This window comes from Branchiostoma belcheri, unplaced genomic scaffold (assembly GCF_001625305.1).
Source record: "Branchiostoma belcheri isolate BF01 breed outbred unplaced genomic scaffold, Haploidv18h27 scaffold8, whole genome shotgun sequence".
NCBI lineage: Eukaryota > Metazoa > Chordata > Leptocardii > Amphioxiformes > Branchiostomatidae > Branchiostoma > Branchiostoma belcheri.
The window spans coordinates 377,185-389,998 of NW_017804464.1; the positions used below are offsets into that span (position 1 = coordinate 377,185).

Genomic DNA, 12,814 nt, shown 5'->3' on the forward strand with positions numbered 1-12,814 from the left:
GGAAACCTACACCAAACCGTCCTGCCATTCACTCCAGGATGCCGACTCCTCTGGCCTTTGAATCATATCTAGATACGTACTTGAAACAACTGAACTTTTCCTTACAGTCTTACTCCAGTGAAAACTTAACGGTAGGGGACACGTTACGCGTTGTTTTCTTGGCTCAAGACGAACAAGGAAACATGACAACTAACATAGGTGACTATTTCCGGGCGTCCATTTTGAATCTAAAAACCAAGTCCGGCGCAGTTGGAATTGTTGAAGACCACCGGAATGGTACGTACACGGCAACTTTCCGACTGTTGTGGGTGGGAGAGGTGAACATCAGGGTCCAACTTGTTCACCCACGTCAGGCTATAGATGTCATAGAAAGAACTGTGAGGGAACACCCTGTCGACAAGATTATGTTTGTGAAACGTTATATCGTCGGTAAGGCTAAAATCGACACCAGGTGTAACGTAGATCCGGCCGTGTTCAACACCACCACTCCGGTGTGTAACTACTCCGACCCGCATGCAGGAGCCAGGTGGTACTGTGAGAAAGCCGACAACATCTCCTGTAACACATCCGGGTACCACAGCTGGATAGGGAAGTATCCCAAGCTTGCGAGGGATGGAGAGGAAAAACTGTTTAGCAGGTAAAACTGCAAATATGCTTAGGTTGGATTTCGTCAAACCCATATATATAGACCGTCAGGATGATTCACAATGGAGACAGTTACAATGACTTGTGCATGTACTTGTGTCAATTGAAATTCTGATTCACAAGTCATATCGATTAAGTTCTTTTTTTAATCATTTTTGAACATCTCAGCTCATTATCAATTATTGTTTATTTCTATTTTAGTGGGCTGAATGGGGTGAAGAAATCAATTTCCGGATTCCCAAGAAAAATCAACGTGACCAGCGGTACGGCAATTCACTCTCTGTTTGTTGTCAGATTTGACCCATAATAAAGTAAATTAATGTAGGGCATAAAATTCACCAACACCTCAAAACACAGAGGGAACAAGAATTCGGAGATCTCATACCTCCATGAAATATGAGTTTTTGTAAATGTTTTTTATTTGTCTCATTGACTATTGTAATAAGGTCGTAATTACCGTAATCTAGTTTAATCCATGGTTTTCTAAATTCAAATTAATATCTTAAAATGTAAAATTCACATGTGGAAATGTATGGTTTTATAAACAAGGAAAACGCGAGGAGCACTGACTACAAATAATCTGATATTTTCTCGCAAACAGGGTTGGACCCTCTGGCCAGTCGCACGCGGTGCATGCCGGGACTTCCTACCCCACCGATCTCCGGATTTTATGCCGGAGGTGTCTGGAACTCACTAGTCTGTCATAACAGACACTTCTCCAACCAATCAGAATGGAGGACATGTCTGAGGGGGAAGACCCTGCATTTCATGGGAGACTCCACCATACGACAGTGGTACGAACGCTTGGTTAAGCTACTAAGGCTCACCAACATTCCACTTCCGGACGCCATCCACCAGACTGGATCTCTGCTTGCCCGTGACACAATAAACAACACAACGGCAAAATATCGTTCCCATGGACCGCCTCTTCGTTGCGCATGGACCCGGACATTCCACCTACAGTATGTTGCAAACGTCATAGATGAAATCGAAGGAGGACCAAACGACGTGGTCGGCATCACTCTTTGGGCCCACTTCACCACGTACCCTGTGGACATGTACAGAGAGAGGATGGAGGCCATCCGAGCTGCGATTCAACGGCTTCATCAGAGGAGTCCTGATACCCTCGTGGTCATCAAGTCTGCCAACACACGGACGGGGAACGAGCTAGTCGCCGGAGACTGGCTGGCGCTCCAGCTGGACTTGGCGATGAGAGAAATGTTTGAGGGGATGAACGTTGTTCTAGTAGATGCCTGGGAAATGACAACAGCACAACAATGGCACAAAGACGCGATTCACCCCGCTAGAGATATTGTTAAACAAGAACTAGAATATTTGTGCTCTTTTATCTGCCCCTCATAACTCTTGTCGTGAGGGTAGGAGGATCTGTGATCCGCTCAGTATCAGAGCCAGAGCATTGCCGATATTTGGATAGTCATGATCAGTGGTTGCTATAAACATCAATGCTGCTACAAACTAGCTAAGCAATATCGTCAAAAAAGATTTAGAAACAATAATATGCTTAGATGTCCCTTTTCTCAGGGCACTGTCGATACACGACTAATATTGCTAATAGCCTTGGGCTATATGCATGTATTTCTGCACATGAGACTTTTGCTCCATCTCTGCACATGATTTTGTGAACCAGGCGATCGAGGTACATTTTATTCAGGCTGGACATTGATCAATAATCACTGACAACCTTACAGGTGTCTGAGGTCTTCACAGCTTCTTGTTTCTCACTGTAAAATACCGTTGAATCCATGTTTGGGTGGTATTTCAAGCAAGAAATCAAACCCCATGATAGTAACCGTAAATATAGTCGCACAAGTTGATTATAGACAGTAGTTGTATGTTTTCTGTTGCTTAAGTTTACATCAGTTTCTGTAGCCTTCGAGCATGATTTTTCAAATAATAAAGAATCAATCGATTAACCTTTGTGTCTATGGTAAAAAGACCAGACTTGATAGACCTTGCTGTGTAAAACTGGGTCGCTGGGCGGCGCTGTTCTAGTAGTTGAAACATTTACGACACCCGATGATTGCCTAATCTCCAAGCAGATCCCTATCGGTGGCAAAAAGACAGTATCAAATTGGCCAGGCAGTACTAGTATCCATTAGCCAGAGAAGGTCCGGGGATGGTGGGATTAGCAAAAAAAAAAAAAACGGCCATATATAAAAAGCTAACGATCATTCCCCCACAACCTCTGCTTGGAGAGTAATGATTACCAACAATGCATTGAAAAGATGCAACCAGTTGTGGAAAAAGTTGCACCTTGAAGAGGATTGCCTCACAACATGACTGAGACATAAATGGTTTCCAAGTCGAGATGTTTCAATGTCAAATGCTGTCAGTTTTGTGGGGAATGCATGATTTCTGATCTCGAAAATGACTTGGTCGCCATGAACACTTATCGGGCCTTGAGCGGACCCAGCTCACGGCGGTCGCGGTCGTGATGGCCAGGTGGTCGGACAGGCTGCTTAATGCTTGCATCATTGGGGAAACGTTTTGGAATCGAGAAAAGGCGGTGGCCATGTGGCCAGCTTAAAGAGGTGGTCACCTTGGCAGGTTTGACTGTACTGTTAAAGAGTGACCATAGTAGTTTGCCCTGACGACATACATGTTTCACATTAACAGGATCTAATCCGGCCAGATCTCGATTTACATTTCAAGTTTAATATGAGAGTATCTGACTTACAGTGCTGATAGAAAGGAGTCACATCACCTATCTGCAAGTCGCTGATCCATCCCATACTTCTCAACCGTTTTTTTTTTATTTGATTTGATTTGATTTATTGAAATTGCAACAGTGCAATACACGCGGAACAGAGGCAGCTGTTGCTGGTGTTGTGTCCCGCACATAGAAACAAATACAGGACAGACAATACTCATTTTCACTTGAGTCTAGTGGGGAAAGTCGTGTAAAGTGCCTTTCCCAAGGGCACAAGATCGGTGGCATGTCAGGACTCGAACCCGGGACCTCTTGATTCCGAGTCGCGCACGCTGCCGTTGCGCCACACGACCCCACCGTGGCGTTTTCATGTGCTTACTACAAAAGGCTGTTTGCACAATCCAACCCCCAATGTGTTCCAACCTGCAAGCCTCCTTAGCAGTCCCTACACGTTGTGCTTATTTTAGACTTTGATGGTAAAAAGTTCTGGCTGTACCGGGTACCTTTAAATGGGGGTTACAAGGAACCAAGTAGTGTCAAAAAAGCACATGATATACGCGGAGAGTTCCTCTGACATTTATTACGATCCCAAGATGCTTTGTGCATTACATCCAACATTCTGACCTTCCAGTATAACGAGGCGAGCACACAAAAACAAACATGTTTCGGAGGCCACGGCCATAACGGTCGTTGTCATTTTGCAATGAACGAAATATCGAGTGGTTGTAGATTGTAGCGATAGTTTACTGCAAACACATGCCCAAGGGCTAATTACAGGTACAAAGAACATGTAAGAAAAATGATAAAATGATATAAGAGAATATGTCTAATATTATATACTATGTACGTGGTATTATGTATCTTTCTCTTACACTTTAGGTAATGTTTTACACCCATTCAACGGGTACAAATTGCAACTCGTCATATGCGGAATCTCAGAGAATAGCGCGTTCTGTGTGTCAGTTGCATGTTAGTTTTGTGAAAGTTACACCTGTCACGCAGTTGGGTGGTAGAGAGACGGGTCCTAGGCCAGGATCTGACCCGTCTTGGCAAGTCTTTCCGAACAGAGTATCCAAGACCGTAGTGTCCCAGTTCAATAGACAACAGACTCTAAAAGGATAAGGGTCGTACCATTTCCAACAATCTATATGTTGACATGTAAAGGTTAACGGTGTACTATGACTGTACTGTTTGTACATTCCGTTCTGTTGTGTCTAGAGCCAGTGAACGTGTTACTTGATGTCTCCGTGAAACAGTAGTCTGTGTTCCCACCTGTAACCTCCTTAGTGGTCTCTAGGCTTCATGCTTATTTTGGGTTTTAATATAATCTTTTTTTTCTGGTTGTTTATCAGTTCTGGCTATACCAGGTACCCATAAAGGAGGGTTACAAAAAACCAAGTACAGTCAGAACTTACAGATAAATACCAAGAAATGGCACGCAGTTCCTCTGACAACTTCTCTCAATCACAAGAAACCTTTAAGGGAATTGTTACCACCGATGTTTGGTGTCAGGTGAGACTTCCCCTGCACATTGACACAGCACCATTAGTAGCCTTGGAGACTGTAGCTATAACTTTTAAGGTCAGATTAGGGTCATTGCTACCTGATACCGAGACTTGAGTTCCGAAATGAGACTTATTCACTGCAGTAAATAAGTTCCGAGTCCATCGAGAACGTGATAAGTTTCCTATCACGCATATTATGTGGTTCTCTTACAGACGCATGCTTTCTGTACGTAAAGGTACCCTTAAAACACTTATCGATATTAAAGAGTGAGCAGCTTGGCTGAAAACATGATCCGCGGGACAGCACTCATCTAGATCTATTGAACTACCAGTTCCTAGATTAAACCGCAATTTCAAATGAATTTTATAGGTAAAGAACAATTTTTTAATGTTTTTGTGTTTCCTGTTTTCATATATAGGTTCTTCGGAAACGAAGCCAAGTCGACGATCTAGTGTCATATTTCAATCATGATACTAAATATCAAGGGTTACACATTTCCCACCCTAATGAAAAGGTGCACGCAACTGACAAGTCTGACACTTGTCAGTTGCGTGCAAGTGGTAGAGCAGCGAAGCCCGGTGTCACAGCGATCTCGTCCCCCCGTGATTTCGCCCTCCCCGGGGCGAATTTCTAGCGATTTTGTCCTCCGCGCTAGTGATTTGCCCCCCCCCCCTTCGCCCCCCCCCTTAGTGATTTCGCCAAACAAAAAATCAGTTATTTCCTCGAAAACTTCCATTTAAGCATGTCCAAGTACACAAATTTGTTGAGTACAGGGGTCGTATGGCGTAACGGTACAGTGCTCGACTCGGAACCAAGAGGTTCTGACATGCCATCGATTTTATGCCCTTGAGGAAGGCACTTTACACGACTTCGCTCAGCATCAGGTGAAAATGAGTATTGTATTGTCCCCTGTGTTGGTGGCGGCATTAATATAAAACTTGAGTGTGCCGTACGCGTCACCATGTCTTGTGATTACATGTTACAATATTACAAAAAATTCTATTTATAGTATTTCGTTGTATTCGGGGAATTATGTTGCATGTTATCACTCTCAAAAGTACTCTACCAATGATCGGCTGAAATCCTGTGTTGTTGAGATGCCTTTGCTGTTGACCGTAGCAACAGGGAATACTTCAACCAAAGAGGATGCTTTTTTGCTTCAACCGAGCGAACCCTTCATAATCGTTAGAATTGAAAAAAATGTGTACCTGCGGTACGGTTTAAAAGAGTTGTTTAACTAATTGGCGGGAGAGGGGGAGGGGAGATCTACGGAGGCGGGGCGAAATCGCTAGCGATCTTATCCCCCAGGGAGGGCGAAATCGCCGGGGGGAGCGATCGCATGTGACACCGGCATTCCATGGTCCGATCCCGCGCTGGCTAGCTTGTCCACCCTCAAGTCTTTTCGAACAGCCCACGGTAGAGACAAGACACCCTATAAAGGATAAAGGGCTTCTTGTGGAAGGAATTCGAACCGACAAAGTCAAGTTCAGCGAGAAACGTCCATTCATACTCGTGCAAGCTCTTAACAAGCTTTGTTGTTCCTGCCTGCTGACATAAACGTGAGTTCAAACATTGAATTCTCTCAGTACGATAGTACTTTCTTACTAATGTAACATCGATCCAAATAACAGAATTTTGTTCGTGCTTTTAGTTCTTAAAAGGAATATTCAGCGTTGTATTTGTGGCCTCTGTTTGGCTGTAGTGAAGCGCTAAAAGTATGACTCAAGAAGAATGGAATGAGAGGTGAGACAGCAGTATGTACAATGACTAGGTATAGATTAAGGATTCTTAACCCATGTACACTGCATAGTAGACCAGGAAGCGGTCTTTTGAGGCCGGTTGAAGTATTTAGTAATACTGAACATAACATGTTCGCTATGGTTTTATTTTCGCGGTGGATTTATTTACTCTCCACTGCAAAATTATGACACCACGTGTGAACTCCCTCCTTTAGTCCTTAGCCTTAGTTACAGGCAATACACACCAGGTATGAATGTCTGTTTATGTTCGAATTCTTTCATCACACACCAGGCCCAAGTTGGTGTCACGCTTTACTAATTGTGTACCTCTACCAGCCCTAATCCTACGAGGGTACGAATTCGGCAAAAAGAGGCATGTTGTATTATTAGTACAGACAATATCCTAAACTATAGCTTTTATCACCCCTTCGTTTTTGTCTTTTAAAGCTTCATCAATAGGAAGGCTTTTTCTAGCCTAGACTGGTAGTCTCCATACAAAAAAAATTACAGATTTTGAACTGTAAACAAAATTTTCCGAGTACTAAGCGCTTGTACAAACTCTAAAGAACATTTAAGTTATCTCTTGTTATCGTTTTCCGCTTCTATGTTTAGTACTTAAATATATCAGATCACGTGAACGTACAGAGGTGAGAGTTGTATTATGAACACAGTATTGTAGTGCGGTCAAAGAGACTTAAACGTCGGGACCGTGAATGATATCGCAGCCCAAACAACTGAAGAAAATTACTAAAGAAGCACAATTGTAAGTAGTTTGGTTTTGTTTGTTTGAACCATTCATTGGCGTTGTGACTGAAGGGTGGATAGTCCCAGTAGGAACGGTCTCCCCTCCCTCTCTCCTCCCACCTGTCTACTTCTGGTACAGTGTAGGATTTATATTGTGAAAAATATGAAGATAGCACAAATGGTCCTTATTATTACTGTACCTTTCTCTTCAAAGGGCAAGAATGGCGGGTCGACATACGGAAAGGGCAGTGACCGCATCAAAACGCTGCTTCTTTGGTATCGTCATGGTGCTTGTTGTTGGGAGCTTGCTTCTCTTCGGTGTTCAGGTACACTACGTAATGTACTACACTACACATAGTTAATGTAATACAAGGCATATATGTGTACGTTCCTCTCTTCCTAATCTCAGCAACAAATTTCATTAAAAGTTAGTACAGGGTGTGCTGTACCCAGAATCGTACTTTGTCCAGATCCGTACATGGGGCAGATCTACGTACTTGGATAAGTAGAGTCTATTGGATTGTATGTCATAATGATAGAATTCCATGCAGTTATGTATGTGCAAGGACATTATACACGTATGTGGGGTAACTCCTGCGGTGTTGACACTCAAATCAGTCAAAACGAAAACGTACATAACACATTGTTATTAGTGATATACACGACAATCTAGCTCCGCCACTAGACATAACATACAGAGAACAGACATCAGTATTACTTGAACGAATCATGCACAACATCTTCACTTTTCTACAGGAAAGTTCATGGAAACCTACACCAAACCGTCCTGCCATACACTCCGGGAAAGCTATACCGACTTCTCCACCCATACAATCTAAGACCACCCCTCCACCCATACAATCTAAGACCACCCCTCCACCCATACAATCTAAGACCACCCCTCCTTCCGTACAATCTAAGGCCACCCCTCCATCCGTACAATCTAAGACCACCCCTCCACCCGTACAATCTAAGACCACCCCTCCACCCGTACAATCTAAGACCACTCCTCCACCCGTACAATCTAAGACCACCCTCACCCGTTAAATCGTATTTAGATACGTACTTCAAACAACTGAAGTTTTCCTTACAGTCTCACTCCAGTGAAAACTTAACGGTAGGGGACACGTTACGCGTTGTTATCTTGGCTCAGGACAAGCAAGGGAACATGACAACTAACATAGGTGATTATTTCCGGGCGTCCATTTTGAATCTAAAAACCAAGTCCGGTGCAGTTGGAATTGTTGAAGACCACCGGAATGGTACGTACACGGCAATCTTCCGACTGTTGTGGGCGGGAGAGGTGAACATCAATGTCCAACTTGTGCTCCCACGTCAGGCTATAGATGTCATAGAAAGAACTGTTAGGGAACATCCTATCGACAAGATTATGTTTGTGAAACGCTACATCGTCGGTAAGGCTAAAATCGACACCAGGTGTAACGTAGACCCGGCCGTGTTTAACACCACCGCCCCGGTGTGTAACTACTCCGACCCGCACGCAGGAGCCAGGTGGTACTGTGAGAAAGCCGACAACATCTCCTGTAACACATCCGGGTACCACGCCAAGCATTCAACCACTAGTTCTGTCAAGCTGCTGAAGGATGGAGAGGAAAAACTGTTTGGCAGGTATATACTGTAAATCATTTTATATTCGCGATATCAAAAGTTCACGGTCTGAGAAAGATGGACATATTCGAACTACATGTATATGTTTCGCGGTGGCGGCAGGTGCAGAAGAAAGAAAGTTGGCGAATTATTTGTTCGCGCGCTATGATAAATAAGCGGTACAGAAGTGATCACGAAAAATATAAAAAATATAAGATGTTTTTGAAATTCAGAGGTCCAAAAGTGTTTGCAGTTGCGATCTTCCAACATGTCAGAACATTATCATTAGTGTCTTAAGTACGTTTTTCCTTTTTTTCCAGAGGGCTGAATGGAGTAAAGAAATCCATATCTGGGTCCCCATCTAAGATCAATGTCATCAGCGGTAAGACCCAAAATCTAATTTTTTTTCAAATCTTATTCTTTTGTTGAAGGTAAACTATGTGGGTTACAAATGAGAGAATGTGTTGTAACTAAAACTGCAAAGGTGTTAGTTAAACATGGGTGCATGAAGCGCATTATCACACATTTTCTCGCAAACAGGCTTGGACCCTTTGGTCAACCGCACGCGGTGCATGCCGGGACTTCCCACCCCACAGATCTCCGGATTTTATGCCGGAGGCGTCTGGAACTCACTAGTCTGTCATAACAGACACTTCTCCAACCAATCAGAATGGAGGAAATGTCTGAAGGGGAAGACCCTTCATTTCATGGGAGACTCCACCATACGACAGTGGTACGAACATTTCGTTAAGATACTAAACCTTACGGACAGTCCACTTCCGGACGCCATCCACCAGACTGGACCTCTGCTTGCCCGTGACACAGTAAACAACATAACGGTAAAAGATCGTTCCCACGGACCGCCTCTCCGTTGCGGATGGACCCGGACATTCCACCTACAGTACGTCGCCAACGTCATAGATGAAATCGAAGGAGGGCCAAACGACGTGGTCGGCATCACTCTCTGGGCCCACTTCACCACGTACCCTGTGGGCATGTACAGAGAGAGGATGGAGGCCATCCGAGCTGCGATTCAACGGCTGCATCAGAGGAGTCCCCAGACCCTCGTGGTCATCAAGTCCGCCAACACACGGACAGGGAACGAGCTAGTCGCCGGAGACTGGCTGGCGCTCCAGATGGACTTGGTGATGAGAGAGATGTTTGAGGGGATGAAAGTTGTTCTGGTAGATGCCTGGGAAATGACAACAGCACAACAATGGCACAAAGACGTCATTCACCCCGCCAGTGACATTATCATACAAGAACTAGAATATTTGTGTTCTTTTATTTGCCCCTCCTAACTGTTCCTAACAGAATCAGAGCCAGAGCATTGCTGATTATTTGATAGTCATGATCACGCAGGGGTTATGCTACCATAAACCAGATAAGCAATTGTTATCGTCAAAAATCTAGGAACAATAATCAACTCAAGTGTCCTTCTTGTTCAAGAATGCCATGACTAATGCTGCTAATGTTTAAGTTCTTGCAAAGACCGTGGGCTATTTCTGGACATTAGGCTTTGACTTCTGCACATTATTCTATAAGTTACATTTTATAAGTTACTGTACTTTATTCAGGCTGGTCAATGGCCCCATGACAGTAAACGTAGTAGCCGTACAAATAGACAGCAGTTGTGTGTTTTCTATTTCTTAACTTTACTTCTGTGATGCTGTAGCCCCGGGCATAATTTTTCAGATAATAAAGAATCAATCCATGACCCTTTGTGTCTATGGTAAATAATGGACCATGCTTGGTAGACCTTGCTGTGCAAAACTGGATAGCTAGGCGGCGCTGTTGTCCGCCTTGAAACATTTACGACTCTGTCATTTTACGGCAGTAATAAACACTACCTTAACATGTCTATCTTGTGCTCCGCGTTATTATGTTTTCACCTAGGTAATCGCTATTGACAGGACAAAACCAGTCAATATCAGATAGAAACATTTTGTACAATTGACAGGAGCAGAACATTTTGACAGAATTTACATTGATAGAATCATCCTGTCAACTTAGTAACAGAAAAGTTTGTACAATCAAATGTCCACTCGTCTCAATTCACGAGTTTCCCATCCCCAGAATGCATTGCGAATCCTTGGGGGTAAATCTCATTTGCATAGCGCAGGACGGCATCCTGTTGACGTTCAACAGCTTGTTTTTCAAAACACACTGACAAACAAGCTGTTGAACGTCAACAGGATGCCGTCCTGCGCTATGCAAATGAGATTTACCCCCCAGGATTCGCAATGCATTTGGGGGATGGGAAACTCGTGAGTAGGCGTTGCCGCACTGCTGCTTGCTGCAGCTATTTACGGAACGAAACTCCGCCATGAGAGATGCCAACATGGACGCCTGTTTAGAGCAGCTCCATGCCCAGACGGCGTCAGCGGTGGCGTTACTTCAGCAGTACACGGAGTGGGAGGAGGGGGACAGGGTGTTAGATGTGGGGTGTGGCTGCGGGGAGGTCACCAAGTACATCGGCCAACAGCCAACCGTGGCGTCCGTTCTAGGGATTGACTTGTCGCCCCAGCTCATCAAGTAAGACATGATACCATTGGCACTGGGTTGTTACAAAGTGGGAGGGGGAGGGAGAGGAGAACAACTTTTCTAGTCTTCAAGCAGATGTTTGAATGTAAATTTTCACAGTTCTGTACCCCAAGCAGAGCTGTTAGGATTAAAAAACATGCGTGTATCGTACATTTTTTGAGCAGCTGGTATTTCTAACAGTGCCATGTGTAACGTTGAAGATTATCAGAAATGCGAGAAAAAAACACCGTCTGTTAGAAAACGATACGATTTTACTTTTTAACATCTGCTTCGGATTTATTACATTAATTTTATTATTTCCAATTCTTTCTAAATAGATCTTTTCTCAATTTTCTCTCTCTGTATATGCCATGCGACTATACGATGTAGAAAGTTGAACAACGATCTTTCAGTATTATACAAACTCAATAGTTTTTGTACATCAATGTGATATTTGAGTTTTGTAATATCTCTACAATTTTATGAACATTTGATATTTTTTTCAGTTACGCAGAGACGACCAACCCGTCACCCAAGGTGTCCTACAGTGTTGCAGATATCACTGATTCGTCTACTATAAAACCAAAATGGCGAAACTACTTCTCCAAAGCCGTTTCTTTCTCAGTCATGCATTGGATTTGCGACAAGAGTAGAGCTTTGAACAACATATTTTCCTGTCTAAAACCTAACGGATGCTTTCTTTTCAACTGTTTCTCGGATTCTTCATCCATTGTCAAGACCATAAGAGCCGTAGAGAGCGACTCGAGATGGCGAAATCTCGTGAAATCTCGCGAATTCACGTACACGATATACCCGTGGCTTGAAAACGATGTGGCCGGTTTCAGACGATTTATAGAAGAATGCGGGTTCGACGTGGAAATTTGTCGTTCACGTCGCCAGAAAGTCCACATTCCTCGTGAGGAAACATTCAGAGTGTCTGTCCGTCCGTTTATGCCACATTTTGACTTCATACCGACTGAGTTTCACGAAGATGTGTGGAAAACTGCGTGGCAAGCGGTGGAGGCTTGTGGCAGGGATGGAGGAAAAGTTTGGGTGACCAACTGTTTTGAAGTTCGCGCGCGGAAACGGCAATTCACTGGTAAACTGGTAAAATGATTGAAACAATCATTGCATCGTTCTGGTTTATTGTCAAGTAAGTCTTTCCAGCTTGAAATTTAAAGAATAACTCCTAAGTCTCATATGTCACAGTAGGAAAATGATTTCAACAAGACAGCAACGTTCTTTTGGTGAAACCTCCCTATAACTCTGCAGTAATATCCAAAACCGCCAGGGGACATCTTGCATGTTCCACCATGAAAGGGCTGTCTGGAAGATTTTACCTACAACTTGTTTTAGTTGCTGTCTGGGAATGTGACAC

The 12,814-nt window shown here is 43.7% G+C and overlaps 2 protein-coding genes across 3 annotated transcripts; both read left to right on the forward strand.

Annotated features, from left to right (window-relative positions):
- Positions 1-349: 349 nt before the first annotated feature.
- On the forward strand, positions 350-10,710 carry LOC109486314 (NXPE family member 3-like). Of its 2 annotated transcripts, XM_019790124.1 has the most exons (6): positions 6,028-6,381; positions 7,520-7,631; positions 8,062-8,088; positions 8,309-8,934; positions 9,234-9,295; positions 9,454-10,710. In XM_019790124.1, the coding sequence occupies exons 2-6, from the start codon at positions 7,527-7,529 to the stop codon at positions 10,212-10,214; spliced, it is 1,581 nt and encodes a 526-aa protein (XP_019645683.1). In that variant the 5' UTR covers positions 6,028-6,381; positions 7,520-7,526; the 3' UTR covers positions 10,215-10,710. The 2 variants fall into 2 exon arrangements, with proteins under 2 accessions (XP_019645682.1, XP_019645683.1); XM_019790123.1 differs by lacking the exons at positions 6,028-6,381; positions 7,520-7,631; positions 8,062-8,088 and adding an exon at positions 350-565 and having other exon boundaries at positions 8,857-8,934.
- A 529-nt stretch (positions 10,711-11,239) lies between these two features.
- On the forward strand, positions 11,240-12,552 carry LOC109485996 (phosphoethanolamine N-methyltransferase 1-like). The gene is made up of 2 exons (XM_019789692.1): positions 11,240-11,448; positions 11,943-12,552. Exons 1-2 carry the CDS (start codon positions 11,240-11,242, stop codon positions 12,550-12,552), a joined length of 819 nt encoding a protein of 272 aa, XP_019645251.1.
- Positions 12,553-12,814: the final 262 nt, after the last annotated feature.

Excerpts from the sequence above, each read along its gene's own strand:
- LOC109485996 (XM_019789692.1), top strand. The coding sequence starts at position 11,240 with ATGAGAGATGCCAACATGGACGCCTGTTTAGAGCAGCTCCATGCCCAG. Across the intron at positions 11,449-11,942 it reads TTGTCGCCCCAGCTCATCAA|TTACGCAGAGACGACCAACC; the intron begins GTAAGACATGAT and ends TATTTTTTTCAG.
- LOC109486314 (XM_019790124.1), top strand. The coding sequence starts at position 7,527 with ATGGCGGGTCGACATACGGAAAGGGCAGTGACCGCATCAAAACGCTGC. Across the intron at positions 7,632-8,061 it reads TGCTTCTCTTCGGTGTTCAG|GAAAGTTCATGGAAACCTAC; the intron begins GTACACTACGTA and ends ACTTTTCTACAG. Across the intron at positions 8,089-8,308 it reads CATGGAAACCTACACCAAAC|CCACTCCTCCACCCGTACAA; the intron begins CGTCCTGCCATA and ends TACAATCTAAGA.